The sequence below is a fragment of the Drosophila grimshawi genome, unplaced genomic scaffold, assembly GCF_018153295.1.
Source record: "Drosophila grimshawi isolate 15287-2541.00 unplaced genomic scaffold, ASM1815329v1 contig_311, whole genome shotgun sequence".
NCBI classification, from domain to species: domain Eukaryota; kingdom Metazoa; phylum Arthropoda; class Insecta; order Diptera; family Drosophilidae; genus Drosophila; species Drosophila grimshawi.
The window spans coordinates 10,348,211-10,375,606 of record NW_025063098.1 but is presented as its reverse complement, the minus strand read 5'-3'; the positions used below and the strand labels follow the sequence as shown (position 1 = coordinate 10,375,606).

General features: G+C 36.0%; 2 protein-coding genes across 5 annotated transcripts in view; one reads left to right on the top strand and one right to left on the bottom strand.

Annotated features, from left to right (window-relative positions):
* The window catches only part of LOC6563274 (diacylglycerol kinase eta), a 46,237-nt gene extending 34,515 nt beyond the window's left edge, over positions 1–11,722 (top strand). Inside the window, exons 4-13 of one of the 4 annotated variants that reach the window (XM_032737452.2) lie at positions 2,000–2,851; positions 3,151–3,695; positions 3,808–4,735; positions 4,791–4,931; positions 5,025–5,468; positions 5,898–6,590; positions 7,764–7,883; positions 8,549–8,747; positions 8,816–10,014; positions 10,179–11,722. In XM_032737452.2, coding sequence (XP_032593343.1) covers positions 2,000–2,851; positions 3,151–3,695; positions 3,808–4,735; positions 4,791–4,931; positions 5,025–5,468; positions 5,898–6,590; positions 7,764–7,883; positions 8,549–8,747; positions 8,816–10,014; positions 10,179–10,487 — 5,430 coding nt within the window. In that variant the 3' untranslated portion in view covers positions 10,488–11,722. Of the gene's footprint in view, positions 1–1,999; positions 2,852–3,150; positions 3,696–3,807; positions 4,736–4,790; positions 4,932–5,024; positions 5,469–5,828; positions 6,591–7,763; positions 7,884–8,548; positions 8,748–8,815; positions 10,015–10,178 lie in introns of all 4 variants that reach the window. The other 3 variants (XM_032737450.2, XM_032737451.2, XM_032737449.2) reach the window with 3 other exon arrangements.
* A 3,185-nt stretch (positions 11,723–14,907) lies between these two features.
* LOC6564187 (ensconsin) overlaps positions 14,908–27,396 on the bottom strand; it is a 31,924-nt gene continuing 19,435 nt past the window's right edge. Inside the window, 13 exon segments of the mRNA XM_032737411.2 lie at positions 14,908–15,786; positions 16,313–16,426; positions 16,501–16,719; positions 18,586–18,699; positions 18,702–18,777; positions 18,779–19,215; positions 20,942–21,079; positions 22,225–22,398; positions 22,620–22,807; positions 22,871–22,989; positions 23,055–23,325; positions 23,615–23,675; positions 26,705–26,708. Of these exon segments, the coding sequence (XP_032593302.2) occupies positions 15,533–15,786; positions 16,313–16,426; positions 16,501–16,719; positions 18,586–18,699; positions 18,702–18,777; positions 18,779–19,215; positions 20,942–21,079; positions 22,225–22,398; positions 22,620–22,807; positions 22,871–22,989; positions 23,055–23,325; positions 23,615–23,675; positions 26,705–26,708 (2,169 nt within the window). The 3' untranslated portion in view covers positions 14,908–15,532.

Below are 27,396 nucleotides of genomic sequence, written 5' to 3'. Positions count from 1 at the left end.
CTGTGGTTGACTTGTTAGTTAGTCTTTAAAATAACTGAAGCGGCATTGTAATCAAAGCTCACATTTGATATATTTTTAATGTTGGAGATGGATACGTGTCGAACATAAAGACATTAAATTTAACAATGATTTAGAAATACTTAAACTAAAAACATTGGGGTATCATTAATGAATATATCTGTGTATAAGTTTTTTTTAACACAAAACTTGCTGTTGAGAAGTTGGCTCGTTAAATGTGCTAAACATTTTGCTTACACAAACATTTCGTGTGAGTTCGTGTCACGTGCCCAGCATTTATTTACCGAGAACTCAATCTCGTCCAGGTGCACCTAATGCACAGTTATTTTTGTTTTGCAATCGACTTTTGGATTAGCCCTTTCCTGTGCCTGTGCCTGTGGCTTTGCCTGACCTTTGTGGTTAACTTTTGTCATCACTTTGGCCTGGTCATGTTGCCTGGCATCGGCTTATTTCACTTTTGCTGTCATTCCAACTTTGTCCGGCCCCCACTGCAAGTGGATTATGATGTTTATGTGGCCATAGCTCACTCTCACTGCTGTCCATTGTTACCGTGTTGTCATTGTCGTTGTTAGTACTTTCATGTCATCTGGTGTTGAGTTCATTCATTGTGCAAGCTATGAGATTGGCATGTATTGCATGTCAACTGCCGTTAAATGGGTCAAATGTGCTTGCACAACAGTTTTGAATGGATAGGCATTGGCATTGATTCCGTTATTTATTTGTATAAATAGATTAGTAAATCTGAATACACAATAAACATACATAAATCTGTAATAATAGCCATTTCGATAGCTCAATATTATTTGAAGCCATGCAAAATATTTATTAGTATTTCTAACAAAATATATTGAAATATAAGACATTTTCAAATATCAAATATAAATGGCTATTGTATCAAATTATAAGTATGTGAGATTGGAAATGTATTTTGTATATTAAATGTAGCGCTATTATATATATATATATATATATATTAAATAACATTTATAGCCCACATTTAAATAAAACATAATAACAACTAGCTGGCATGCAAGCATCACATTATCCACAGCAACTCATAAGTCAAGGTCAACTCATTAACTTAATAATACAAATAAAGAAAACTTTCTGACATCAATTACCTAAATGAACTTCACCACAAGATGCACGACAATATTTGTTTGCCACACAGCAATGATGTTTGCTTGAAGGACATGTGTGCCATAAATTAGGCAATACGACAAGCAAATCATAATCAGGTAGCCAACGGGCTTTGGATGGCATTATCATTATCTTTTACCGTTGCCTCAGGCCACAAAAGGTCCTATATTAATAATGTCTGTACTGTGTACATTATGTATATCTGTGAGGTGGAATGAGGTGAATGGGTCGGTGGACTGGGTCAAGGATTGAAATACGCCCACCACAGCCTTTGTTCCACTTGAAGGCTTGCCGCATTGTTTTGCTACATTCCATTTGGAGGAGTGGCTGGTCGCGCCTGTCTGCATATTAACATTAATATGAGAGTTATTTGCATGTTAATGAGACCATAGAAACTAATAGACCCCTCTCTGATTACACAACTATCAAGCAAACGCCGTTCCACCCAAATGTAGACTCAAAAGATATGCGTATTAAGGCCACTTTGTGTACTTATTATGAGCAAACACATTTATCGAAAGACATTCATTGGTATCTGTCTTTTAATGAAAGAGTTAATTAGCTAGTATATTTACATAAAGACATTTATTAATTAGTCTGACATGTGTTAATATACCGGTTTGGGTTACCAAAGTAAAAGCCAAATAAAACTAATGCAGAAATTTGTATAGTTATTTGTATAGAATTTAAGAACAAAAAAAGGTACCTAAAGTTATGTTTATAGTTCTGACACAATCTTTCTCGAAATATATTGACAGAAATATTTCTTAACTTTGAAATACTCTATAAGCATTTGAACGAATGTTTCATAAAACCACAAATTTTATATTTGAATTCGCAGATAATCACACCAACTCGGTCTGTGGTGCTCTGCGCCGACTCCAGACGCGACATGGAGGATTGGCTGGGCTCGCTAAAAGCGGCAACGGCGCCGCAACGACCGCGTGGCGATAGCATTCTGATTGATCAGCATGATATACTATCGAATCACCATCACTGGTATGCAACCTCGCATGCCCGACCCACCTACTGCAATGTGTGCCGGGATGCGCTCTCTGGCGTCACATCGCACGGACTCAGCTGCGAGGTGTGCAAATGCAAGGTGCACAAGCGTTGTGCCGCTAAGGCGATAGCCAACTGCAAGTGGACAACGTTGGCGACTGTGGGCAAGGATATCATTGAGCAGCCGGATGGCAGCATCATAATGCCGCATCAATGGATGGAGGGCAATTTGCCCGTCTCATCAATCTGTGCTGTGTGCAAAAAGACCTGCGGCTCAGTGTTGCGTCTGCAGGATTGGCGTTGCCTCTGGTGCAGGGATACGGTGCATGTGGCCTGTCGTCCCCAAATGGCGATTGCCTGCCCCATTGGACCTGCCAAGCTGTCAGTGGTGCCGCCCACGAGTGTGCATTCAATCAGCACTGATGATGCCTGGGATGTGGCCAGTCCAAAGGGCAACTTTTCCCCACTGCTCGTCTTTGTCAACTCCAAGTCTGGCGACAATCAGGGTGTCAAGTTCTTGCGACGCTTCAAGCAGCTACTGAACCCAGCGCAGGTCTTTGATCTGATATCGACGGGTCCTAGTCTGGGCTTGCGTCTCTTTCGGCACTTTGAAATGTTTCGCATACTCGTCTGCTCCGGAGACGGTTCCGTCGGCTGGGTGCTCAGCGAAATTGATCGATTTAATATGCATGTAAGTATAAATCAGAACAAAAATTGTTCGACAAGCCGAATTTCAAATACCCTTGTAGACTGCAGTTCAATTTGCAGACATCTCAATTCAAATGCTAATTATAAAATGCTAATAAAGTTATTAAGCAACCAATTATAGTTAGCTTAATACTGAGAGATATTTTCAGGCAGACATGGATGATTAAATATATATATATTTTTTATATAATTTATCATACAATATTAAATGTGCCATCTGCAAGGGCAAATAAAGTATAGACTCTATAGAATTTCATTAACACTGTTTATTTGCTTGAATAGAAACAATGTCAAGTAGCTGTCATGCCTTTGGGCACTGGCAATGATCTCGCTAGAGTCCTGGGATGGGGCTCTAGCTGCGATGATGACACACATTTGCCGCAAATTCTGGAGCGTTATGAGTCGGCCAGCACTAAAATGCTGGATCGCTGGAGCATAATGGTGTTTGAGAAGGCCATCAGTGTGCCCAAGATACCAAAGATGTCTATCACAACGGAACAGGAGGCGGTGCTCACTGGCATGGTTACAGCGGCCAATCAGCATCTACGCTTAATAGTGGAAACCAACGATACCCAAACTCTAATCAGCTCCACGCGCAACTTGTGCGACACCATTGATGATCTGGTCTCGCGCATTTTTGAGCATCACAAGGATGACGAGCAGTTGGCCGTCAAATGCGACATCCTTAAACAGAAGCTGACAATGCTCCTCGATGCACTGCAGGAGGAAGAGATTGGGGCGCACAGTGGAGACGATCTGATAGCCACCATACGCAGTCTAATTGCACGCAGTGTGCCCTCAACGAATTCCGCTCGTCCATCGTTGCTGTAAGTCGATAAAATATAATAATAATAATTAAAATAGCTTCAAACGCTCAATTCTGTTAAAAAAAAAAAATATATGTATATATTAAAATACTTCATTTTCTTATTCCACTAGCAATCCCAACATCTCGATAGAGAAAACCGAAAAGGATCATATTAACTTGAAGGAGCGACGCAGTAGCCGTTCACTGCGCTCCAGCGAGAAGGAGGCACTGCAGTGCCGAGCCAACAGCGTCAAGCGTGCCATTTACAATGTGGTGGAGCACTCGGAACCGGGTCGCCCCAAGCGCTATCAGCGCAAGCTGTCAATAACACCCTTTGAGGCGCTCAAAATACCTACAAACTCTGGTGAATCGACGCCCTGCAGCTCACCGTTGCCCATAATACCACCCATCAATATTATATCGCCAACAATGGAGACATCACGCTTGACCTGCATCTCACCGTTGCCAGATACGCGCCGCGATTCAGTTGATGAGAACTTCTTCAACAGCATCAATTTACCGGCGCCGCGACAATTTGCTGACAGTCGTCGCAGCTCTGGTGTGCCGGAGGTGATACAGGAGCTGGAGGAGGGCGCCAACGGGGAGACAATTTACCGCATTGGGCGACTCTCGCTGAGCGGCGGCGCCAACATTGACGATGCTGGCAATCGACTATCGCCAGTCAGCGATGGCGGCGATAATTCGCCCATCGATCGCAAATTGGACTTTCTACGTGTGCCGATCATCACAAGCGATTCGATTGTGGATCCACTCTCCGACTATCGACCCATTGAGGTATTCGAGCGCACCTACTATATGGCACGCGAACTAGATAAAGATAAAGATAAAGAGCGAAAGCAGGATGTGGTACTCGATGGAGAAAAGGAGGAGGATGCGGGCGTCAATGAGAAGTGCGAAGAGCAAACGTTGCATCCACAGAACACCCTGGTGCACACTTGTAACCTGCAGGTACCCGGCATTGTCGTAACCCCCCAATCCCAAAACGTTTACACAAGCGATAGCATAACAATCATTGACACCGATCAACAGTCCAACACTGTATGTAGCATTCCCCATCACTTAAGCGTAACTCAAATCATTTCCTCCCTTGCAGCTGCAGGAACAGTCATCATCGGAGGAGCTGGGATGCGATGCTAGCGATGTTCTTTCCGCCATTAGCAATGAGGAATGCAGCGTTGCTTCCGAGATATTCGATAAGGCCGAAACGGGTCATACCCTAGGCGATATTATTCAGGTAAATAAGCAATAAACAAGTAGGGCTTATTATTGAAAATATTGTTTTCAAAGAGAGGGATTTTAGATTAAATTTGAATTATACCTTTACCAGAATCTCGATGCCAGCAACTTTACGCACATTGACTCGCCGGAAACGAGCGATGAGACGGAGGCAATGCCCGGCGAGAGTTTAATGGATGACATTAGCTCTGTGCTGGGACATGATATAACCAATGCACTACAGGACAACACCATAACGGATGACACCACCACCCTCTGCTCCGAGCATATGGGTCCACCAAAGCCGCCACGCAAGAAATCGATGAGCGCGTTGAGTAAATCGCAAATACATCCGCGCAGACGAAACTCATCGCCGCCACGGATGGCTCGATTGGCACGCATGGACAGCGATGATAATCCGCAGCAGTTTGGCTTCGAGAATATTGTATTCGAGATTGATAATCGCTGTGATGATCAGAAGATGAGGGAGCCACCGCGTTACTGCAGCCTGGCCCAGTTCGTGGAAGGTAACGATATAGCGCGTCAGAGTTTCAAGGTATGTATTTGAAGCAGACTTGGCCAGCAGTAGGTAAATTGTATATAAATACATATATATAAATATATATATATATATATAGAGCTATAGCTATGTTTCGTTCATTGGAAGTGCTCAGACGTGGCCACTTATGGTAAAAAATCTTTGTTGCTCTCTGTTTGCTTCTTTCTTCAATCTTGTTTTCTATTCGTGTGCTTGCCTATAAATAAAACTAAAATATATTAAAATACCAAAAAAAAAAAAAACAAAATCAATTGACCAACTAACCAAACAAACAAAACTCCAAACACAAATCAAAAATATCAACTATCTCTAAACTAATATCCTGCTCCTGTTCCTGATCGACTCTCTAAAATGAAGCGTCCCAAAAAGCGCATCTCACTCAAGAAATTGAAAGAAACTACAACAGCAACAATCGTATCTCAACAGCAGCTAATGCTTGAATGCAATAGCAACAACAACAGCAACAACAACAGCAACAGCAATAGCAACAACAATAACCACAACGACGGCAACTCTAATGATGAGCCGGAGACGCCCACAAACACGGTCATAACTCTGGCCCATTCACAATTGACAACGACTTCGACTAGCGATGAACTGGATGAGCTATCAACGCAAACTGCTATCAAAATAGAAATACACGATGCTGATAGCAGCACAATGTGCACCACAACAGCAACAACGAAGCCACTTGAATCGGCAATGGCCTCATCGACATCGCCCACGAAGAGATCGGGCCTTGGACAAGATGTAAAGCGCATTACTTTTGATGAGTCGTGTAAGAAAGAATCCTTTGATGATGTAAATCCCAACTATCCACAGATAAGTGTTGTTGTAAGACCGCCAACGCCGTTGCGCGGCGATTCCATAAAACCGACACCGTCATCGTCATCCATACTGTCGTCGTCACTGCTCGGTGTGCGCAGCCTGAACTCCTCGGAGATCAGACGGCATTCGAGTCATGCGCCCAGCTTAGCGGTGCGCGAATATGACAAGGATAAAGATCGTCGCCATTCCGGTTTCAATCCGAATTATCTAGCATTGGATCCGGAGCATGCGCGCTTCCTCAGCAGTTCACCGGCGGCTAGTCGTAGAATTAGCTGTGGCAGCCTCTTCAAGGTAAGTTCCCCATCTCCACAATCAGTTCCTTCCCCCATTATGATATACATGACTCAAAATTGGCACTGCCTCAGCAAGTGAACAACCAATAATGTGTCAGCCGAGCAATGAGAATGCATCAAATCTAAATCAAAAATTTACTCGTACACACAAATGCGATTTTTTAGGTAATTGGTTCATTATGTTATTTATCGAAATGTTTGTCGCGATATTAAAAAAGGACTAATTATAATACGGAATCCCTTCGAACAGCTGCAACTTTTCGTTTAAGTTAACACGATTTTAATTTCAATGATTTTCGGTTTGCATTTTGTTTGATTCACATGGAAAATGACATTAGACTAAGTCCTTAAGAATCTTAAGTTCAAGCCTGCAAATCCGTCCAATTGTTTTGAAGGATAATCCAGTTTTCGAATGTTCAAAATTGTTCAGATATATATAGGTTCTAATAATGTGGTCTCAACTTATAAATATATAAACCGAATGCTTCTTTAATATTTATATCCAAATAATTCAATATTGCAATATTAATATGCGATGTTGATAAATAATATTCCATTAATATATAAATTAAATTTTGTTTATTCTTACTATTTCTTCTTAAACCTTATTCAATCAAATATGTAAATACCTAATCTTTCTTAATATTAAAACATTAACATTTTGACAGAATATTGCTGTCTGAATTTGCAGCTTGGCTTAAGAATGAAAAATAAAATATTTTTTGTGAATTAAACAATAAACTTACGTATTGCATAGAGGTTATATTATTATTTGCCATATTAAATTTTAGTTATAAAAACACAACAAAATCAACAAAAATAATACAACAAGAAATACAATATAAAAATATATATATTTATATATATGTAGACTTACTTATATATATAAATACAATATATGTATGTTTTACAAAGCACAAATCAATTGGTACGTATTTCAAAATTATGTCAACTACTTGTATGAAATTCATTTATAATTTCTCAACACTCTAAAAAGCTCTAAACACATTCCAATCATTCTATATTTAAACATATGATGTAATAATAATCACATAGTAATAAATAAATAAAAAACACACACACACACACACACACATACTCAAAAAAAAAAACATAACAAAAATAAATATTTAAATTGTCGAGGCTCTATTAAATCAATTTTTTTTAAAAGAAAAACCAAAAATATTACACTAAACGCACCTATGGACTGTTCAGAGTGCGTTTCTTTGTGGTCGCCGAACCAGATATACGGCTGGCAACTCTGGCGCTAATTAGGCCTCTAATACCGCTGGTAAGCCCGCAACCAGAGGTCGGGTCCTTCCTTCTACGTACCTACGTTCCTGCGTTCGTTCGTTCGTTCATTTGTTCGTTCGTTCATTCGTGCGATCGATGTGTATGCGTAACCCCAGCAAATGATTAACTCTCTCTATATATTATATATGCAATATCTACTCATAATATCCTCTGTATAATGTGCCAGTTGAAGTGCCAGCTTATGTTTCAATTTATGGTTCCAGCACTCGCGACATTTGGCTTTTTAATTTTTTGAATTGTGTTGTCGTCTTTAACAGTAGTGTTGCATAATACCCAAAAATGTACTCGTATAAACTATTGCTAACCAATACTAAACAATTTCCGTAACAACAGCTAAAAGAACATGCATACGTATAGCCACTGCTTAATACTAATTTATCATTTTTATTTTCAAGTAGTGCTCTTTCGCTCTCTCTCTCTCTCCTGTCTCTCTTTCTTATGCTGTTACAACCCTGCGACCGTTCTTACACAACACTGTCATACGCACACACCTCTCTCACTCACACACTCACGCAAGCCACTCACTCAGACACCCACATGTTTCTTTGTATCGTAGTTAGTGCTGACTTTCCAGTTGCTCTTTGACACAAGCTACTCTCTCCTCGATCCTAGCCCAATCTAATCGCGTCCTCTTGCTTGCAGCCGAACGAAGCTTTGCCCAATCTGCAGACGCTCAAGGGCTCCAAATCGAGCCTATTTATGGGATCCACACTCTTCGGCTTCGAGCACTTTAGCGATAAGGAGGAAAGACAGGGCAAGGATAAAGAGAGGACACCTCCAGAAGAGACCAGTCGCAAGATGCCCATTATCAATCCCATTGTTCGCTTGCCCAATTGGCCAAGTAAGTAGAGCTATTAAATAGTTTGCCATTGCAAAACTTCACTTTCGCACTTCCATTATCCTGTTCAGATCTGGCCAATGGCACTGGCTTCATATCGAAATGTCTGCTCGCCAATGCGGACACCTTATGCGCTGCTGTAAGCCCCCTGATGGACCCAGATGAAACACTCCTGGCTGGCTACCACGAAAAATGTGTGATGAACAACTACTTTGGTATTGGCATCGATGCTAAAATCTCGCTGGACTTTCACAACAAGCGGGAGGAGCATCCGGAAAAGTGTCGTTCCCGAGCGAGGAACTACATGTGGTATGGAGTGCTCGGCTCCAAGCAGTTGTTGCAGAAGACCTGCAAGAATCTGGAGCAGCGTGTGCAGCTGGAGTGCGATGGTCAGCGCATACCGTTACCCGAATTACAGGGTATTGTCATCTTGAACATACCCAGCTTTATGGGCGGCACCAATTTCTGGGGCAGCAGCACGAAGAAGGATGATATCTTCCTGCCGCCCAGCTTCGATGATCGCGTGCTGGAGGTGGTCGCCGTTTTTGGATCCGTGCAAATGGCTGCGTCACGTTTAATCAATCTACAGCATCATCGCATTGCCCAGTGTCAGAGCGTACAGATTAATATACTGGGCGACGAGGAGATACCCATTCAGGTCGATGGCGAAGCCTGGCTACAGCCACCAGGCATGATACGCATCCTTCACAAGAATCGTGTACAGATGCTATGTCGCAATCGCAGCCTGGAGGTATCGCTGAAGAGCTGGCAGGAGAAGCAACGCCAACATAGCATTTCCATACAGCGCGACGCCTCCTCGACAGCCTCCGAGCATGCCGTCTCCACGGACGACGTCATATCGGAGCGGGAGTGCTATGTACTGCTCAATTTCATCGAGGCCGTCAGTTCGCTTGTGAAGTGGGTCAAATTCCTGATCATCTCGCATCCGGCACTGCAGCATGATCTTTACGAGGTGGCCTGTCGCGCCAGCGAGGCCTTGGAGTCCATACATCCGCAGGGCAAGCTACTCGAGGGTCCCTCCCTGCGCACCAAATTGGTGGAAGTCATTGATTCGTCACGTCAACTGTACGATGATGCCTGCACCCTGTTGCGAGATCGTGGACACAGCTTGATACTACGCGAGGATCTGGAGACCAAGCTAAGCGCTGCGCTGGCCAACATGGAAATGGAGCTGAAGAAGTGCTCTGTGCAGAAATGCATTGATGGCAAACTGCGCGCTTACTTTAATGTTCTGGCCCCCAATGAGGAGGTAAGCAAAATACAAAAAAATTACTCATATTTAATAATTGCTAGGAGCATAACACGACTCCTGGTAAGTAGTTAGTGAACAAATACATGATTAAGTAGTCTGATTATGAAAACATAATACCCTCTGTAGAATTATAATTTTAGCATATATTTATCATTCCACAGTCCGATGGTCGTCGTAAGTCACGTCCGTTTTGGGTACGATTGCGATCCGGTTCCACTGCCGGTCAACAGCAGTTTAAGCCACCGATGACGAACACACGGGAAGCTGCCAACAACTGGAGCGTCAATGAGGTGGTTACCTGGCTGGAAACTATGCAATTATCGGAATATGTTGATAGCTTCCTTAAGAACGATATTCGCGGCAAAGAGCTGCTCACCCTGGGACGACGCGATCTCAAGGATTTGGGCGTGGTAAAAGTGGGTCATGTGAAGCGCATACTGCAAGCCATTAAGGATCTTAGCGAGAATTAAGCAATTTGCAATTGGTTCCTCACAATTAACAATCGGCTAGTACAAACTAAAAAGGTAGTCTTCGAAAATATCTACTCAGAGAGGCGTTTTCTGTGCTTGGTTTAGGATATGTGGGCGTGGCTGTTTAGTGTATTAAGCGAGCTATTAGCATGTTAATACTATATATGGGATAAATGCATACAACAATCACTATTTATAGACTAGCTTAGCTAGAAGTTGAAAACCAAATCTATAATGTAAAAACCACAAACGAAACAAATATTTATGTATCTGTTTTCACAACTAAACAAAACATACTCTATACATACTATACTAACTTATTTTTTCAACAACATATATATGTATATATACATGCACACATATGTATATATCCCAATTCTGTTCCTTTTCCGTTCTAGTCACTTAAGCGAACTGAATTTAATTTTTGGATATGTACTTATATACATTACATACATACAGGCGGGATGCATGTAAAAAATTAATTTAATTGGCAGTTAAACGAATTTAAATGTAGTGGCACATGCAACAACTAATTTACAAAAACAAAAAGAAATTAGTTTTTAGGTACAGTTTGAAATTCAATTTACGCTTAGCAAAACGGAAACCACATACAAATACCCCAATCAAAAAAAAAAAAAAAATCAAAGAACATCTAAAGATTATTCTAAATTGATAAGCAATTTCAATTTTACAATTGTAAAACCTAAAAGACAAGCATATATACATATAAACCAACAAAAAAAAAAAAGCATAAACTTGGCATATTATTAATTATAGTTAATCGCAACTAAACTTAAATGTTTACCTGCCCCCAACCCCCCACTTTAGTAACCAAGCAAATATTATAAGTAACAAAGAAAAGTCTGTTAACTGTGTCATTTTATTGTGTATAATCAAAAAAAGAAATGCAACTCTTAACTGGTTTATTTAAATTAATTTTAATTTAGCTCTTAAGCTTAAATTTAAGCATAAGGGTATAATTTGGTGCGGGGCGCCGGCGCCCTATTTATTTAGTACATTTGGTACTTCAAAAAAAAACTTAGCTAGCATGGAGCACAGTGTCTTGTGCTTAAGACCTTTTTGGAATACCTTTTAATTGTTTACTAAACCGGTAACAACTTTTGTCTTAGCTGATATGTTTAAGAAATTGTGCTACATTTTGATAGTTACCTATTTTCAATTAGCAAGTGTATTTATACGACTACATAGCATATACACATATATATATGTATATATAAATATATATATAAATAGCTGCATATATGTAAATGTGTTGTTGTGTAAGGACCACTCCAAACATTAAAATATCCAACCCATATATACATACATATATATTTACTTGCGTTACTTTCAAAATGTTTGCTCAATCTGTCTCCAAGTTGAGTGAGTTTTGACAAGTCACATTAAGAAAGGAAATGTGTATGAAATATACATATATAACAAATCTCTTGAGCGACGTCTATATATTATATTTTTGGATATTCAAGTATAAATGAGCCCAGACCAACTCGATTGATTTGTTGTACTACTTACTTATTATACCACAAATTTCCATTTATTTATGTAGCACATCCCCAAAGTTTGACACATATTTGTGAAACTATTTACGCTTACAAATAACCTTTGTGTAACAAGGAAAAATCCACTTAAGAATTAGATAAGCATAACTCATACAAATAATATTATAACATTTGTTTACACTGCATAAAAAAATATCAATCAAACTAAACACAAAACTAACCCAAAAACAATTTAGACATTTTTTCGATATATGTATTTTCGAGAGACCTTTAAAAACAATTTGAGTAATTGGAAATTTTAAAAACATTCATTTTGTGTTCAGTTAAAAAGAAGTTAACAATTTGATATAGATTTTCCTTATTGTATACATTCCAGCATACAAAATTATCCTTATGCATTTTAATTTCTTTTCAACAATACTGTGATAACAGCTTTCTTCAAAAAAAAAAAAAAAATAAACTCTCCCTCAAAACTAAATTTAATATAACTAAAATAAAATGAAACAAATAACTTCAAAGTTTTTAAGAACGCATAACATATGAAAAATGAAAAGAACCTAATATTAAATTCATGTTGATAGCAATCAATTATAAAACCTGCTCCTGACAAATTCCGGTTATTCTCAAATTATGCAAAACCCCAAAGATCCCAATAAACTGCATGTAATGTCTAACAATTTTTTTTTATCTAAGACTTATGAACTTAAACGAAAATGTTAACTGACACAATCCACTAACCTTTTACCCAAATATAATATGCAAATTATAATAGACAAACATTCTCTTGATTGTAATAATAGCAGAAACAATAAAAACAAAACACAAAACAAAATTTGAATGTATTATTTTCAATGGTATTCGAAGGTAAGAAATTCCCGCACAGTTATCTGAAATGAATAGCCATGGAACATTGTTTAAAACGTTTATATGCATTTTTCATTTATTTGACTCATACAATTGTTTTAATTTTATTTTTTAACCATCACTTGTTTTGTTTTACTTTTATAAGTTTTTGTTACACTTTATGTAGGTATTTTTGTTAAAGTTGGTACATACGGATGTCCTTTTATAGGTTATCATTTTAAATCTTTGCATTTTCAAGGCTATTTGGTGTGCCTTAGTTCTTAGGTATGACAATTGGGCAAAATTATTGATTAGTTTTAAAGTAGTTTTCTTTAGATATTTCTTGCGTTTTTTGTTGGTGTTGTTCTTTTATTATTTTAAAATGCGGGCGCATTTAGGCGTGAAAGTTAAAATTTAAAATTTTTGTCTGTTTAGTAAAACAAAATGTGTAAATTTTTGAAATATTATGAATTGCAAATGCTTGAGCCACGCTGAATTTCACACCAATCAGATCGTACTGTATGTAGTATATTTTTTCGATTTATTTGTATACATTTCATGTTGAAAACAAGCTAGAATATATATATCAAGTTTGTTCTTAAGTGGATTCATATTAAAGTTGCCTAGAATTTGTTAAGTACGATAGTTAAAACTATATGAGTTCTTAATGTTGTTTTTATCAAACTTTAACTGTAAAGAGACTTTTGAAAGTTCTGAGTGTGTATGTGTGTGCTTTACCTGTTGTTGGGGCTTACTCCAGTTTCACCAAGGTTTTATTTAGTTAAGATTTTGCTTTTTATCGTGTCTAACTAATGCATTTTGGAGTATGGTGTTTTTTTTTTTTTTTTTTTTTTGTGGAATACATATATGAAAGCTCATAGATTGCGCATAATAAACAATTGTTTGTTGAGTTTTATGTTTTGGGGGGGCATTGGATAACATGGGGTTCTTAACTGTGGAGTTTTTAACTTCAAGACTTTCAACTCAACATTTTCAACTAACAGACAAGCCATTTAATGAAAAACATATAAAAATATTTTAACTGCTTTATAAATACCACTGAAGCTTTGTTTTTGTTTACTTTTTTTAATTTTGTTGTTTTTCTTATGTATTCATGTATGTATTTGTAATAAAAATATGTATATGCAAGCAACAATTAAGCTCAATACTGAAGTTAATCACAAACTTATGGGTAGTGAAAATTTAACTTCAGTTACTTATTAAATACTATATATTAAGCAATACATTTTTTAAAATTATATAGACGAAATAAACTTAATTTTTGAACCTAAGATTCCATTGTAAGAATATTGCAAATTGTTTGTAGAACTTAAATATGTTTTGTTTTGTACTCAGAAATAATATTAGCAAAAAAAAACATCTTAATCAGTTTTGCTTTCGGAGAAGCCTTTTATTTTAGTATGCAAACATTTTTAGTTTCGCTGAAAATTCTAATATTCCCATATTGTGTAGGACTATTATATAATGCCATATAAGTATTATAAATGTATGTCGCAAAAGTAGTTTCACAGTTCCTTATATCTGAACGCTTCACAAAATGGTAAACGTATCTCAATTATCGTATAACATTTCGCATTTTGTGTTTTACAGTACATTTGTGTTTGTGTGTGTGTGTATTGGATTGTATCTGTGGGAGTGTGTGTGTGCTATAACCATCATTTCCAAAAATGTACTTAAAATACCATTAATATCATTTTCATTTGTTGTATATGTAGTTCATGTGCAAAATCTATTTTCAAGTTTGTATTCTATTTGCCGGATCAGCTTAGATCACCCTATGCATTACCCATTATACTCAGCTTAAGTATTTGCCATTGGATTTTTCCAGTGTTATTCTCGCTTAATGAAAATTACAAAAATTGTTGGTGTTTTCCTAAAACACCGTTTTTAATGTTGTTCACTTTTTTTGGACGGGTCTCTGCGGTGATTTTGTCCTTGCTTTATGTTATTATAAGATTTTTTCCTTGAAATATTTTCAATATATATTTTTTGTTTGGAACAGCTTGTGTGCTTTTGCGAAATTCTTGTTTGTTTGTTTTTTCATTTGGGGATTAGGCAGTGAAAGTAAGTGATTTTACTTTGCTCTTCAAAATGCACGTGCAGCGCTGGAAATTAAATAAATGGCAGAATACGAATGATTTCCTTCACTAATATTTATTCTCTAAGTTAAATTCAGCTGAAATCCTAGTACTCCTAATGGAAACATTTACGTATGCGTAGTCTCGCTTTGACAATAAATTAAATATTAATTTGGGATAATTAAATATATTCATTGGGATTTTTCATGTGTTTAAGCATAGACGGGAGATGAGCATAGTTAGCGGTAGAGGTTAGTCCTACAAAACTATCGATGGTTCGATGGCTCTCTGGCTGTCAGCGATGTTTTTTTTTTTTGCTGCTGTTAATTTTTAGCCTTCGATTAAATCAAATAATTAAATGCAAAACTAGTTATTTATATTATCGACTATTGAGGGGCTTAAATGTCGATAGTTCTGCAGTACTGAAGGAGATTTAGAGTTTGTAGAGTTTGTTTGAGTATGTGGTTTCTGCATGATTGAGGCGGCATTCGTGTCATTATTGGAACGCACTTTGGTTAATTGAATTTTGTTAATTGCTTTTTGCCAAATACATTTTGCACTTGAAACACGCTCACACAATTGCTTAAACACTCTCCTCTTTGGTGGCGGTGCTGGTGCTGCTGCCCCAAAAGCGATCGAAACGGTCACGTGCCTTCTCCAGCACATCGGCAGCGGCGGAACGTGCCGTCGACGCCGTTGCTGTCGATGAGGATGATGAGATGCCCGGCTCCGGCTTGGCGCTCGTATCGCAGCGGACTGCGACGCCCGGTTGGGTGGGCGTCAGCGTTTTGCCATAGGCAGCAGCGCTGGTTGTTGGGCTGCCGCTGGACTTCCAGGCTGTGTGTGTTTCAGTGGATGGCAGTGGAGGGGGGAAATAGTTGTGGAAATAGTGTTTTGTAATGTTACGCAAAGGAACTACGTATTGATACGCTATGTGGAATTACGCATTTTGGCTTAGCAATTTTTTATTTTGTTTTTTTGTTTTTTTTTTTTGTGTTTTATTTATTGCGAAATATTGGCTTAATACTGAGAGAGGGAAAAGTTGTTTTGCATTATATTTACGCTTAGTTTTGAGATTGGCATTTGGCTGGTGTTGCGATTTGGTATTTTGACGATTGCTTAACGATGATTTGATTTTTGGTTGGATTTTGGTTGGATGATGGTTGTGAGTAGCGATACATACATATACATATACAGATACATATATTTAAATACGTGTTAATATAGAAATATTTGTAAAAGCGATTTTTTTGGTTTTTTCTTGTGTGTTCATTTTTTGTTTACTTATGTCGACTTCATATTTTGTTTTATTTGTTTGGATTTTATGGAAGTTGCGTTTATTGAAGCGTGCTTATAGGCTTACCGTCCATTTTAGCCTGTTCGGTTAGTTGCGGCGGTGCCGATTGTGGTGGCGGTGGTGGCTTTTCCACCGGTGTCGACGCTTTTATCTCGCTCTGAGGTCGGCTGTAGTTCTCGCCTACAAAAAATGTGTACAGACACAGGCATTGATTAAAAGGAGACTTTTGGAATATATTTTAAACTGGACTTTACCCTCTTTGACATTTTGTGTTACAGTGAATGTCTTGCCAGTGTCCAAGGGTACCGTCCAGTTGACTGGATCGGGAGAGCGCATTATAATCTGCTCGGGCGACTTAACCCTTGTGGGCTCCGGGGGCGATTTAACCAATGGCTCATCGGGCACCTCGGGCACTGGCTGTGGACTGCAGCTAGAAATCGAAATAGCTGTTTCACGGCCATCTTCACCCTCGTCTGTTGGCGTTGCAAAAAAATTATAAAAAACATGTAACAAAATTGTTTATTTCATTTAATATTGATATTGATATTGATCAAAACATTTTCAAAACACGCATTACATGTTCGTTTAATTTAATGCTGCTGCAGCTGTTGAGTTGGTTTGGTTTTGTTTCGTTTTTATTTCGTTAAGCAAACTTTGTGATCGAGTTTATATAGGTTAGTAGTTGTAACTTAAAATCGAAATGTATATTTGAAACGTTTGCTGTTTTCTTAAACATAAAATTATAACTTAGTTTTAACTTAAGCTTAATGGAACTTAGTGAAATGAAGCTTTGTATTAAGCATAAAGCTTAAAAGGCAACCAAATTCGTTAGTAAAAATTGAATTCAAATTATAATTTTTGCTTTGGTTTTTTATTTTTATTTTATTTTTTTTGTTATAAAGCGCACAAGAGGAATAAAGAACATGCCACATTCAAGAGACATATAACACAGAAAGGCGGCAACAAGTACAATCAAATGCTTATACAATAAAGTAACTACTTGAAGTATGCATAAAAATGATGAGCAAAACAGTTTTGAGTTGAAAAATAAACTTAGTTTAGAATGTTTCTGATTTGGCATGGAATGGCATAATGTAAATGTGAAACAGGCAACGACGACAGCTTTGTAAATGGTGTAGAAAGTCGGTAGTTAACAACTCCTGCATGTTCTCCAAGTCTTTTTCTTTATATTAATATTATTTTCATGTTTAATGTAAAAATATTGTTAAAACGCTGTATTGCAAATTACCTGAACATTTTTTGGACTAACACAAATATCCCACCACAATTTATTTTGTCATGTAAGAAAAATGCTTTGTGATTTGATTTTTGTTTAAATTATAAAAAAAAAAATAAACAGGCTAAAAATATGTACATTTATTAAACCCATTTTTCTGTTATGAACTCTAAGTGTAAATGGAGAAAATGAAAAATAATTTCTTAAATTTATTAGCTCTACTAATCTGTGGGTTTCCACTTTTAAACGTGCATACGTAGCCTCAATTATGTGGAGTGTTTTGCTGTAAATTTATATTTAAAAAACAATAGTTCTAATTTGATAAAGGACACTAGACAGGCCGACTATTTAAGAAACTATATAAATATATATAGCACACATATAGCAGAGTAGTAAGTAAAAACTAGAACAGTTGTGTTAAAAATAAATTATATTCATTTACTACAAATGATATGAGACAGAGATGAAAACGATACTTGGGCTGACTTAGACATACGGCTGAAAGACAACATGTACAAACATTGATTACAACAACAACTAACATTTAGTAACACGTAACGCTTTTGGGTAAACAACTTTGCAACAAATACTAGAATTTTGAATTTGGTTTACTTCGACAACCCTGTGGAATAACGAGACACAAACACAATTTGAACAATACACCAGAGCTATGCCAATCTTAATAAATAGAAAAATACAATTTTCTTTTTCCAATCAACTAAGATACACACACACACACACATGATTCCACATGGCTGATATAAAAAAAAAAGGAGAAAATGATTGGTGCCGCCCAATTTCAATATGCGAATTCGTAAATCATAATCATAATTTCATTACTCAACACTAGTTCGTGTACAACACAGTTTTTGACAAGGTGTAAAAAGATCAATTAGTTAGTATTAATTGGTATTTGATTTCTTTTTTTTTTTTTTTGGTTTTGTTTACAAAAGTTGCAACACAAACATTTCGCGCATCAGATGTCATTTTACAGCATTTCCATTTTAGATAAGAGATTTTAAGGGTGTATCATATTGTTTTTTATTGCAGAGAATTTTTGGTTTTTTTTTTTGTTCAAGTTTTGCGGACAAACTCTACTCACTTTCAGCCAATTTTCTATCCTGACCTGGTACCGTTAGCCGTTTGATGTTGATGGTGACAGGTCTGGTGGGTGCCGCTGTTGTTGTTGCTGTTGTTGTTGCTGTTGGAACCGATGTTGTTGTTGTTGTTGTTGTTGCCGATGTTGCTGCCTTGTCAGTTGTTGCTGTTGCTGTTGCTGCAACATCTTGCAATGGTTGCTGCTTCTGTTTCTGTTGCTGTTGTAGCTGTTGTTGTTTTTGTTTGTTTTGTTGATGCTTCGCACTATTTGCACTACTACCGCTACCAGCACCAACTTGACTACCATTACCAATGCAACTAATATTCGATCTATCTTTATCTTTCTTACGCATTTGCTGCTGTTGCTGCTTTTGTTGTTGTTGCTGCTGTTGCTGTTGCGCTGTTGCTGCAGATGATTTGCTGTTTATTTTGTTGGAGCTCTTGCATTGTGATAAATGTGATTGATTAGCATGATTAGCATAGGATGTAGCTGCTGCACGGCCGGCTGTTGCTGATGATGTTGCTGTTGCGGTTGCTGTGGCTGTTGCTGCTGTTGGCGCTGCGGCTACTTTACCGTTAGGCGGTGGTAGGGAACTACTTTTAATGCGGGATTGGAATGTTGTGGATAAGGTAGCTATAAAAACGTAAGCAGTTTTTTTTTTTTTGTTTTGTTTTTGATTTGGTTTTGTTTTTGTTTTTGCGACGAGTTTGATTTTTTGTTGTCATATTTTTGTTTTTAGACCAAAAACAAAAGGCACATGGAAAAACAAATTTGAATATGAATTTTTGTTTTAAATATATTATTTTCATTTCTTTCTTTTTATTAACGGCGAATTAAAAATGCAACGCAAATAAAGGCAAAACAAAAAATTGAAGTTCATAAAATATATTAATTAAATTAAATAACGCACGCTTGATTTTGGCGTCGATTTAAAAATCTTTTCGTTAGATCATGTTGAGAGGTACCAAAATGGGTTAGTCTACTTAGCAAAAGCTACCATTCAGAATTTGTATGTTAGTTAACAAAAAATATAGAAAACACAATGATTTAACTTAAGATACCTTACGTGTCAATTGAAAAATGTGTGCCCTGAAATTTTCAAATCGTAATTTATGTTTTCTCAGGAATGGCAAGAATTTGTATTATTCAATTTTTAGCTAACCGTTGGATGCTTAAGAAAATGTTGTTTTTATTTTTTATTTACAAATCTTGTGGCCTCTCAAAGGTTTACTCTTATTTTTTATTTTTGTGTAGAAATAGCTCAACGTAATAATATCATTGCAGAGAATAGAATAATATGTCATATTCATGGCTTATCCTTTTTTATTTCGCTTTTGCTGCTGGCTTGATATTTATTGTACCCTTACACTAAGTATACAATACATGTATTATTGTATTGTGTTCTTAGTGCCACAAGTTGACAATTTAAGATTTTTAATCATCTAGTCTGCAAAGGTATTTAAACTTTGGCGTGCCAAAGACGGTTTTTGTTTCTTTCGCTTTGAGATTATTCAATTAATTTATGATCAAAATATGGTACACATTATACATTATTTCCACATACATCAAAGCCAACAACAACACATTGTTATTAGTACACACAAGCGTATGGCATAGTTGGAAATAAATGTATTATATATGGGGTAGAGTCACAACACGCACAACTTAATGAATATATTTTTGGGTATTCTTAAACACCGTATTTCGTTAGTATTACATACTTACAATTTTGTGTTAGTAGTTGATTATGGTTTTAGTATGGATTGGTATTGGATGGTATTTAATGTTATAATTATTTTGTTCACTCAACATGCTAAACTATAGAATGTTTATTCGAATGACCAATCCAACGCTTCATTACAGAACAATAAATAAATTTTGAAATTAAGGAATACGATTGAAATGAAAATGAAATTTGAAAACTAAACCGCATGACCATAGACTAAACTAACAGAGATTTATGAACGTACTTTAGACGTATTTTTTTTTAGCTATTATTTGTTTGGTTTTTAGACACTTAACTATGTAAATTTCCAGTTGAAGTAAGTTTCGAAATGAACGTACAAACTTGCGGTGTGTGGATAAATACTAAAAACTATAGTTGATAAGTAAAATTATTGCAAATTAACCGAATAACGAAATGAAAACCAATCTAATCTTAACTAATGATATATGCAAACTAGGATTAAATTAATTCAAATAAGAAATAATTCAAACAAAACACAAGGCAATGAACTAAAGTACGAAAAATTCGTGCGTTTAAAATTTATATATATATATATATATATATATATATATATATATTTTGGTTTTTTTCTTTTTTTTTGTGGGTGGTTCTGCGCAACGTTTAGCTACTTACATGGGCGTGGCTTACGTTCAGTTCCGGCCGATGTCGTCGGTGGCCTTTTACGGCTGGCGGGTGCTTGACTCGCCGAGCGTATCTGACGCTTGGGTGACTCATTCTCAGCGACGCCAGGACCCACAGATTGTGAGCGTGCTGAACCACGCAATACGAAGGTGAAGAGATGTGGTTTTGATTTTTGAGACGGTTTTTGGTTTTGTTTTCAGTTTTCGATTGGTTTGATGATAAAAGTACGAGTTGTATGTTTTAATTTCGCATTGAAATACACTTCTTAAGTATGAATGAATGTGTGAATTATGCATTTCTACAAGTGTTTTTTATAAATCACTACAAATTATAGTTGTTGTTATGAATACGACTCTACCTAGCTTTTGATTGACAATCACTCAATTCACGCATCAATATCATCTTAAAAAGCCACGATTAAAAGTGAATTAGACCTAAGCTCAAATTAATTTTGTGATATGTAAATTTCTATTTTTAATAGTTAGTTTAAGAGCAGAATCATTAGATTTCTATATTCTAGATTTTTAGTTCTTTAATTGCCCCTATATTTAAGTTCTTGATTATTCCTAGAATGCTTTCAATTAGTTAATTATGTTGTTAAGAATTATATTATTTTTATATCAATTATTTTTAATTTTTTTTTAATTTTTTAATTTAGTATTTAAATTCCCTCTGTGAATCACCTAGATCCTAATAGTTTTTATGCTTATGTTTTGTTATATTACAATTTACCTTAACCGTAAGAATACTCTCCATAGCATAGACTTTTATATATAAGTATATATATATATGTAGACATTCTATACAAAATCGTATGCATATTTTCAAAATAAATATGCAAAAAACAAACTCTTTCATATAAAGAAAATCTTAGTGAAGGCAAGCTACACTTAAAAAAAAAAATATGTGCACAAATCACATAATCAAAACATTTATTTAGTGCACTTGAAAGTATATTGAAAATTCTTTGTAAGAAAAATTTCCAACGCTTAAGTAGAATGCAAAGCAAATCTTAAAAGCAGTTAAGCAAAAGATTTTGTGTGGAAAATTAAAGAAATAAGTTGAAAGAAAAAGTTTAACGGGTGTATACTTATTGTTTTGACGTATAAAATTGTGACCTGCATCGCTTAGTAAATATTAGAAAGTGCTTGTGTAACTATGTATTAATTGTTGCTTAGAAATAGATTTCTATTAAAATGTTATATGTGTAGTTGTCTTGCTAGTCAGTCAGTGTTTCAAATAAATACAAAGGACCGAAATTGGCAACTACTCACATTTGAGGACCTTTTTGGGGCTGCCCTTCTGGGGGCTGCCCTTCTGAGGCGAACCGTGACGCGAAAGTGCCGTCTTCTTGGGACTTCCACGCTGAGATTCGGATTCACGTTTAGTGATGGCAGGCATCAGTTTCTCCCGCGTGGGTGATGGCAGCAGAGCGCCCTCCTCAACATCTGCTAAATAAATCGAATTTTGAATTAGGGAACTGCAGCTAAAAAACTAGAGTTGGGCGCTTGTCACTCAAAGGCGACTCATAACAATATTATGAAAAGTGCTAGGTAATCGTAACCCTTTGAGTACCTTTTGAGTAGTCGTACAATTATGAGTGGTACTCGAAGGTGCACTGTTCGAATAATACATGCGTCCAACTCTAGTTATTATCATCAGAGCTTACCCGGACCCGTGGTGCGCTCCAAGTGATGGCGTATGTTGCTAAAACGTGCTGGCAGTGCTGAAATCTCATCCTTATTATCAATCGAATAGGCTTGGCCAGGAACTCGTGGCTTTTGTGACTGTGGCGTTTTTTGCAATGGCGTTGATTTTTTATTGTTCTCTTGCTCCTTCTCCTCCTTGGTGATAGGCCTGCATAAAGCTTAAATCAATTAAAATATATGCAATCATAGTAAACTGTCTGAATGACTTCACCTGTGCACAGTGGATGCTAAGGACAGTGCTGATAGCGAGCTGCGCTTGGATACCTGATCCCATAAATCTTTCTGCTTCTTATACAATTCCGGATCGATTTCTATGCCCCAGCCGCGACACTATAAACAAAATTATGAAATATTTATATTTAAAAAACAGAGGGTTATGTCATAGACTAACTAACCTTATATTCGCCAGCCTTCTTGCGCAGCTCGACCATCTCCTTGAACCACAAATCCAAATTCGGTTTCGAATGCGGCGGTGCGCTGCCATTCATGACAACCAGCTGACCCTGGTCGGGTGCAGCTGCCACCTGCTGTTTATTATCATCCTTGGCAGCTGATGCGGCAAAGCCAAAGTTCTCCTTTTTCGTTATGAAGTGATTGAGACGCTCCTGATCTATTGCTTGCGAAAACGGACGTGTGGTAATTTTGCGCTCCACAAAATTCACTTGTCTGCATAAAGACATATTTCAAATCAGAACACATATTTAAGGGCAGAAAAAAAAGTGGTATAATATGAAGATGAATGTTCGTGACAAGTGCGACACGTTTTGCAAGTGGGTTATTTTTTGCATGGATGGAAAATGGGTGGGTCTATGATGATTGCCGTTGCTTTTGGGTGGTTGGTGGTGTTGGTTGGTTGGTGGCATCTCTGGTATGGTTGAAGCTCATGAGCATATGAGAGATATTGATATTGAGAATTTATTAAAAATGTATGTATTTTATTAAATTGTTATCATACTTCTCATGTGTTTTTCTATCATCCGTATCGCTAACCAATGGCTCCAGCTCATGCAGAGTAGCTGAAAGCACACAGATAAAAGATTTAAACAACTCTGTACGATCTAAAATCAAACGCAATTCAATTGTTCTTTGCTGACTTTCATCATTTACATAAAGATAAGAAAAAATAAATAAATATACGAGTAATTGAGTATTAATTTGCTTCAAGTGTTAACTAAAGGACCAAAGGTATTGATAGGATAACAAAAATATACGTTTAAGTTTTGCAAAAGTATTTCGAATTATCCTCAAAACAATTTCAACTGAGAACTGGGTGAGTCTTTGTACAGCAAATTAAATGAGCAGAAGAAGGCGCTAAGTTCGTGGTGGTTTGGTGGGTGATTGTAATTTTTTTAGTTGTGGTTAGTGGTGTTTCTGGCTAATCTGGCGCAAAATTCAGAGTTCTCAACAACTGAAAAAAAACAATAAATAGCAGCATTTATATTATTTGATAAACTAAAGTAACAAAATATTTGTATTCAATTTGTTTGCATGTTTTGAAGCGTGTTCAGTGTTTTGGGTTATGTGGGGGGCTGGGGTCACTTTTTGGAATATAGAACGAAATTCGAACCAATTTTTTTGAATATACATACAAAAATATAAACAGTTCAAGTTCAATGCAGCGCAGTGTTATTATATTTTATTTAAATTTTGTTTATATTTATATTTGTGTTTTTTTTTTCTTGTATTTTGAAGCACTACTGCCAATTGTTTTCAGGCTGCACTAAAAAAAAGCTTCTCAAGCTCGAGGCTTAAAGACAAGACTTAAAAGCTTTGCAACGGAAGCCACTTTTTCAATTTGCACTTGCATTTTATATGATATACATATATATATTAGCTATATAGATTATGTAAATTTTTTATATGAGTATACATTTCGATTTTGGGCTTACGTTTTTGTTTTGTCTTACCTAGGATCTTGGTCTTAACTGTAAATTTGTGTTATGTAAAATGTATCTGTGTTTTTTATATTGAAATTTAATTTTGATATACATATATGAAATGATAATATAATACATATATTTTTTATTAATCTTGAATTAGGCTCTTTCTATTTTTAACACACGATTCTATATCTTATTTCCAATATTAGAAAAGAATAATATCAAAAAATGATCATGACGATTTTCCGATACCCTGTCAGTCAAAAGATTAAAGCTCTGTTAAAAGCACTATTTTATCAGCTGTGACCGATTGGTCCATCTTGAATATATTAAAATAATTTGAATTCTCTTTATAACGCAAGCTCTCTTAGCAATTTTTAAATAGTTTTTTTAGCTAACTGAGTACAGTACAGTACCTTGTTATGTACGATAAATGCTGATATAATGATGTTGAATAATGCATGATGCTAATTCCATTTGGTCGTTTCACGCATGCAACTAAAGCCAACAAAACTCCTACGCTTGTACCAAATAGAAAAAAATAAATGGAAAAATAAATACATTTTGTATAAAACATAAAAAACAAAAAAACAATGTCACACAACCTGCGACCGCATGCTCCAACTACACTTAGCTAATTCATCACTTGCGTAAAATTGCATTGATACGTGTTACAGAGGCATATTTTTTGGGGCTGCCATTGCCATTGACATTGGCGTTCTTATTTTTATGGTCAGCCAAAGCAATTTAGTTTTTCTTTCATTAAATTAAGTATCATCAATGGATCAATGGAATTTTACGATTAGCATCAACGTAAACGAATATGTCAGGTAATTTACCGTGTAGTTCTTGTTGTTGTTGTTTTTTTATTTTTATTATTTAGCACTAAGAAAAATGAATTTAGTTCAACACTTACGTCAGCTTTTGGCTATAAAGATATTCTTGTGTGTGTGTATTTCTTTTAGGAAGGAATTTAGCATAATTTCGTTCTATATGAAATAGATATTAAGACTTCCAAAGAGAGAGAGAGAGAGAGTAAAGATTGCTAACTGCTTGAAAACAAATAATTATTATTTATAAAAGCCATAAATAAAAATATTGCCTTAAGAAATTAAAAATAAATGTGTGTACCTATTTAAATTTTTTGACTAAAATTAATAAAATATATTGTGTTCAAAAATTATGTTTATATCAAGGGTGACTTAAGCTTAAAAATTCAGTCGCAAATGCGATATATATTTATATATATATATATTTATATATTTATTAATATAGGTTCGAAAGTTGAATTTAATGTACATCTAATGAGATTATTGGATGAAAAGCAAAAATTTACGACGACCAGTACATAAAAAACTTGATAATCGCTTTTTGTTAACATTTTTGCAAATAGTTAGCTTTTTTGGCAGTGTTGTGAAAAGAAATGTTTTGACTACTTGTAATTTACCAACACTATTCAACGCATCAAAATATTAGGCATGAAATTAGTATTAAGATTAATTTTATTTGTTTTTGGAAAATTGAGCTCAATGCTGCTGCCACTGCGCAAATTTCATTTTAAAAGTAATTAAATGAAAATATATTGAGTTCTTCAAAAAAAACTGCGCGCTCAACAATTACTTTTCAATAAAGGTTAGTTAATTAAAATGATTTGAATATATTAATTATTGTTATTTAAGAATTAGTACTTAGTAAAAAACTCAAATATAAATTATTTGTTTTAGTACGCTTTTTGCTGTTTTTAGTAAGTACATACATATACGAGATATTGAAAGAAACTATGCGCTAATAGGATATTTATGTTGTTGTTGTTGTTTTTTTTTTTTTTTCTTTTAGTATAAGTATGTATGTAAATGCTTAGCGACGACATATTGCTGTCGCACCTTCTTTCTGATTTGTTGTACGTTTTTTATGCACCGTTGGCAAGCCGGCACCTATCGTTTGATATTGATGTGTGTGACTGTGCTGCGGCTGGCCCGGCTGGCCGGAACGGATCGCGCCCAATGATATTGACTTTCTTGGGTAATCGCCGGCCGCCGCCCTCGCCGTCGTCGATACGTTTGAATCGGCGCCCTTAATGCGTCGGACATTGGGCCAAACGAATTGCAGGCGATACTCAGTGCTCAATTTTGTGATGGTCTTTTTCAATAGGCCATTTGACTCACCCGCCTGCGAAAGAGAAGAGCAGAATCACAAGAGACGAGAAGACCAAACAAACAAATGAGAGAGACACAAAAAAATGGAAGAGAAAACGAGAGAAAAAGAGAGAGCAATTGCAATGACGCATTGAGTGTTTTTTTTATTAAGTTACAATTGAATTTAATTGTTTAATTGTTAGCATTAGCATTTAATTAGTTGTAGATAGGTATGCGTTAGTTATGTTTAATTATGGGGGACGATCAGAGCACAGTTAACATAAAGAAAAATACAAAGAAAGAGAACGTGTTAGTTAAAGAGAAGAGAGAGAGAGAGAGAGAGGAGAGAGAGAGAGAGAGAGAGAGCGAGAAAGGAAGAGAGAAAGAGAGAGAAAAATACACATAGTACAAGTATAATTTGTAAATTTTTACATATAATTCTAATGAGTTCTAAATACTCAATACTTAAACTTAACATACAAAATTTAAGGAAAGTATTATATTTACACAAACAAAATAAAATGCATATACATACAAAAAAAATTAGAAAAATCAATCCTTAGCTTTAATAAATTTATTTATTTATAGTTTACAGAATATCAGACTAAAGCAAACGGTTTAATTGGAAACTGTCAAAATATCCCAGTGCCAGGGTAGTTTGTTCTCTAAATTAATTGGATATACACTTTGCAAATATTTATTTATTTAAATTGTTACAAAAA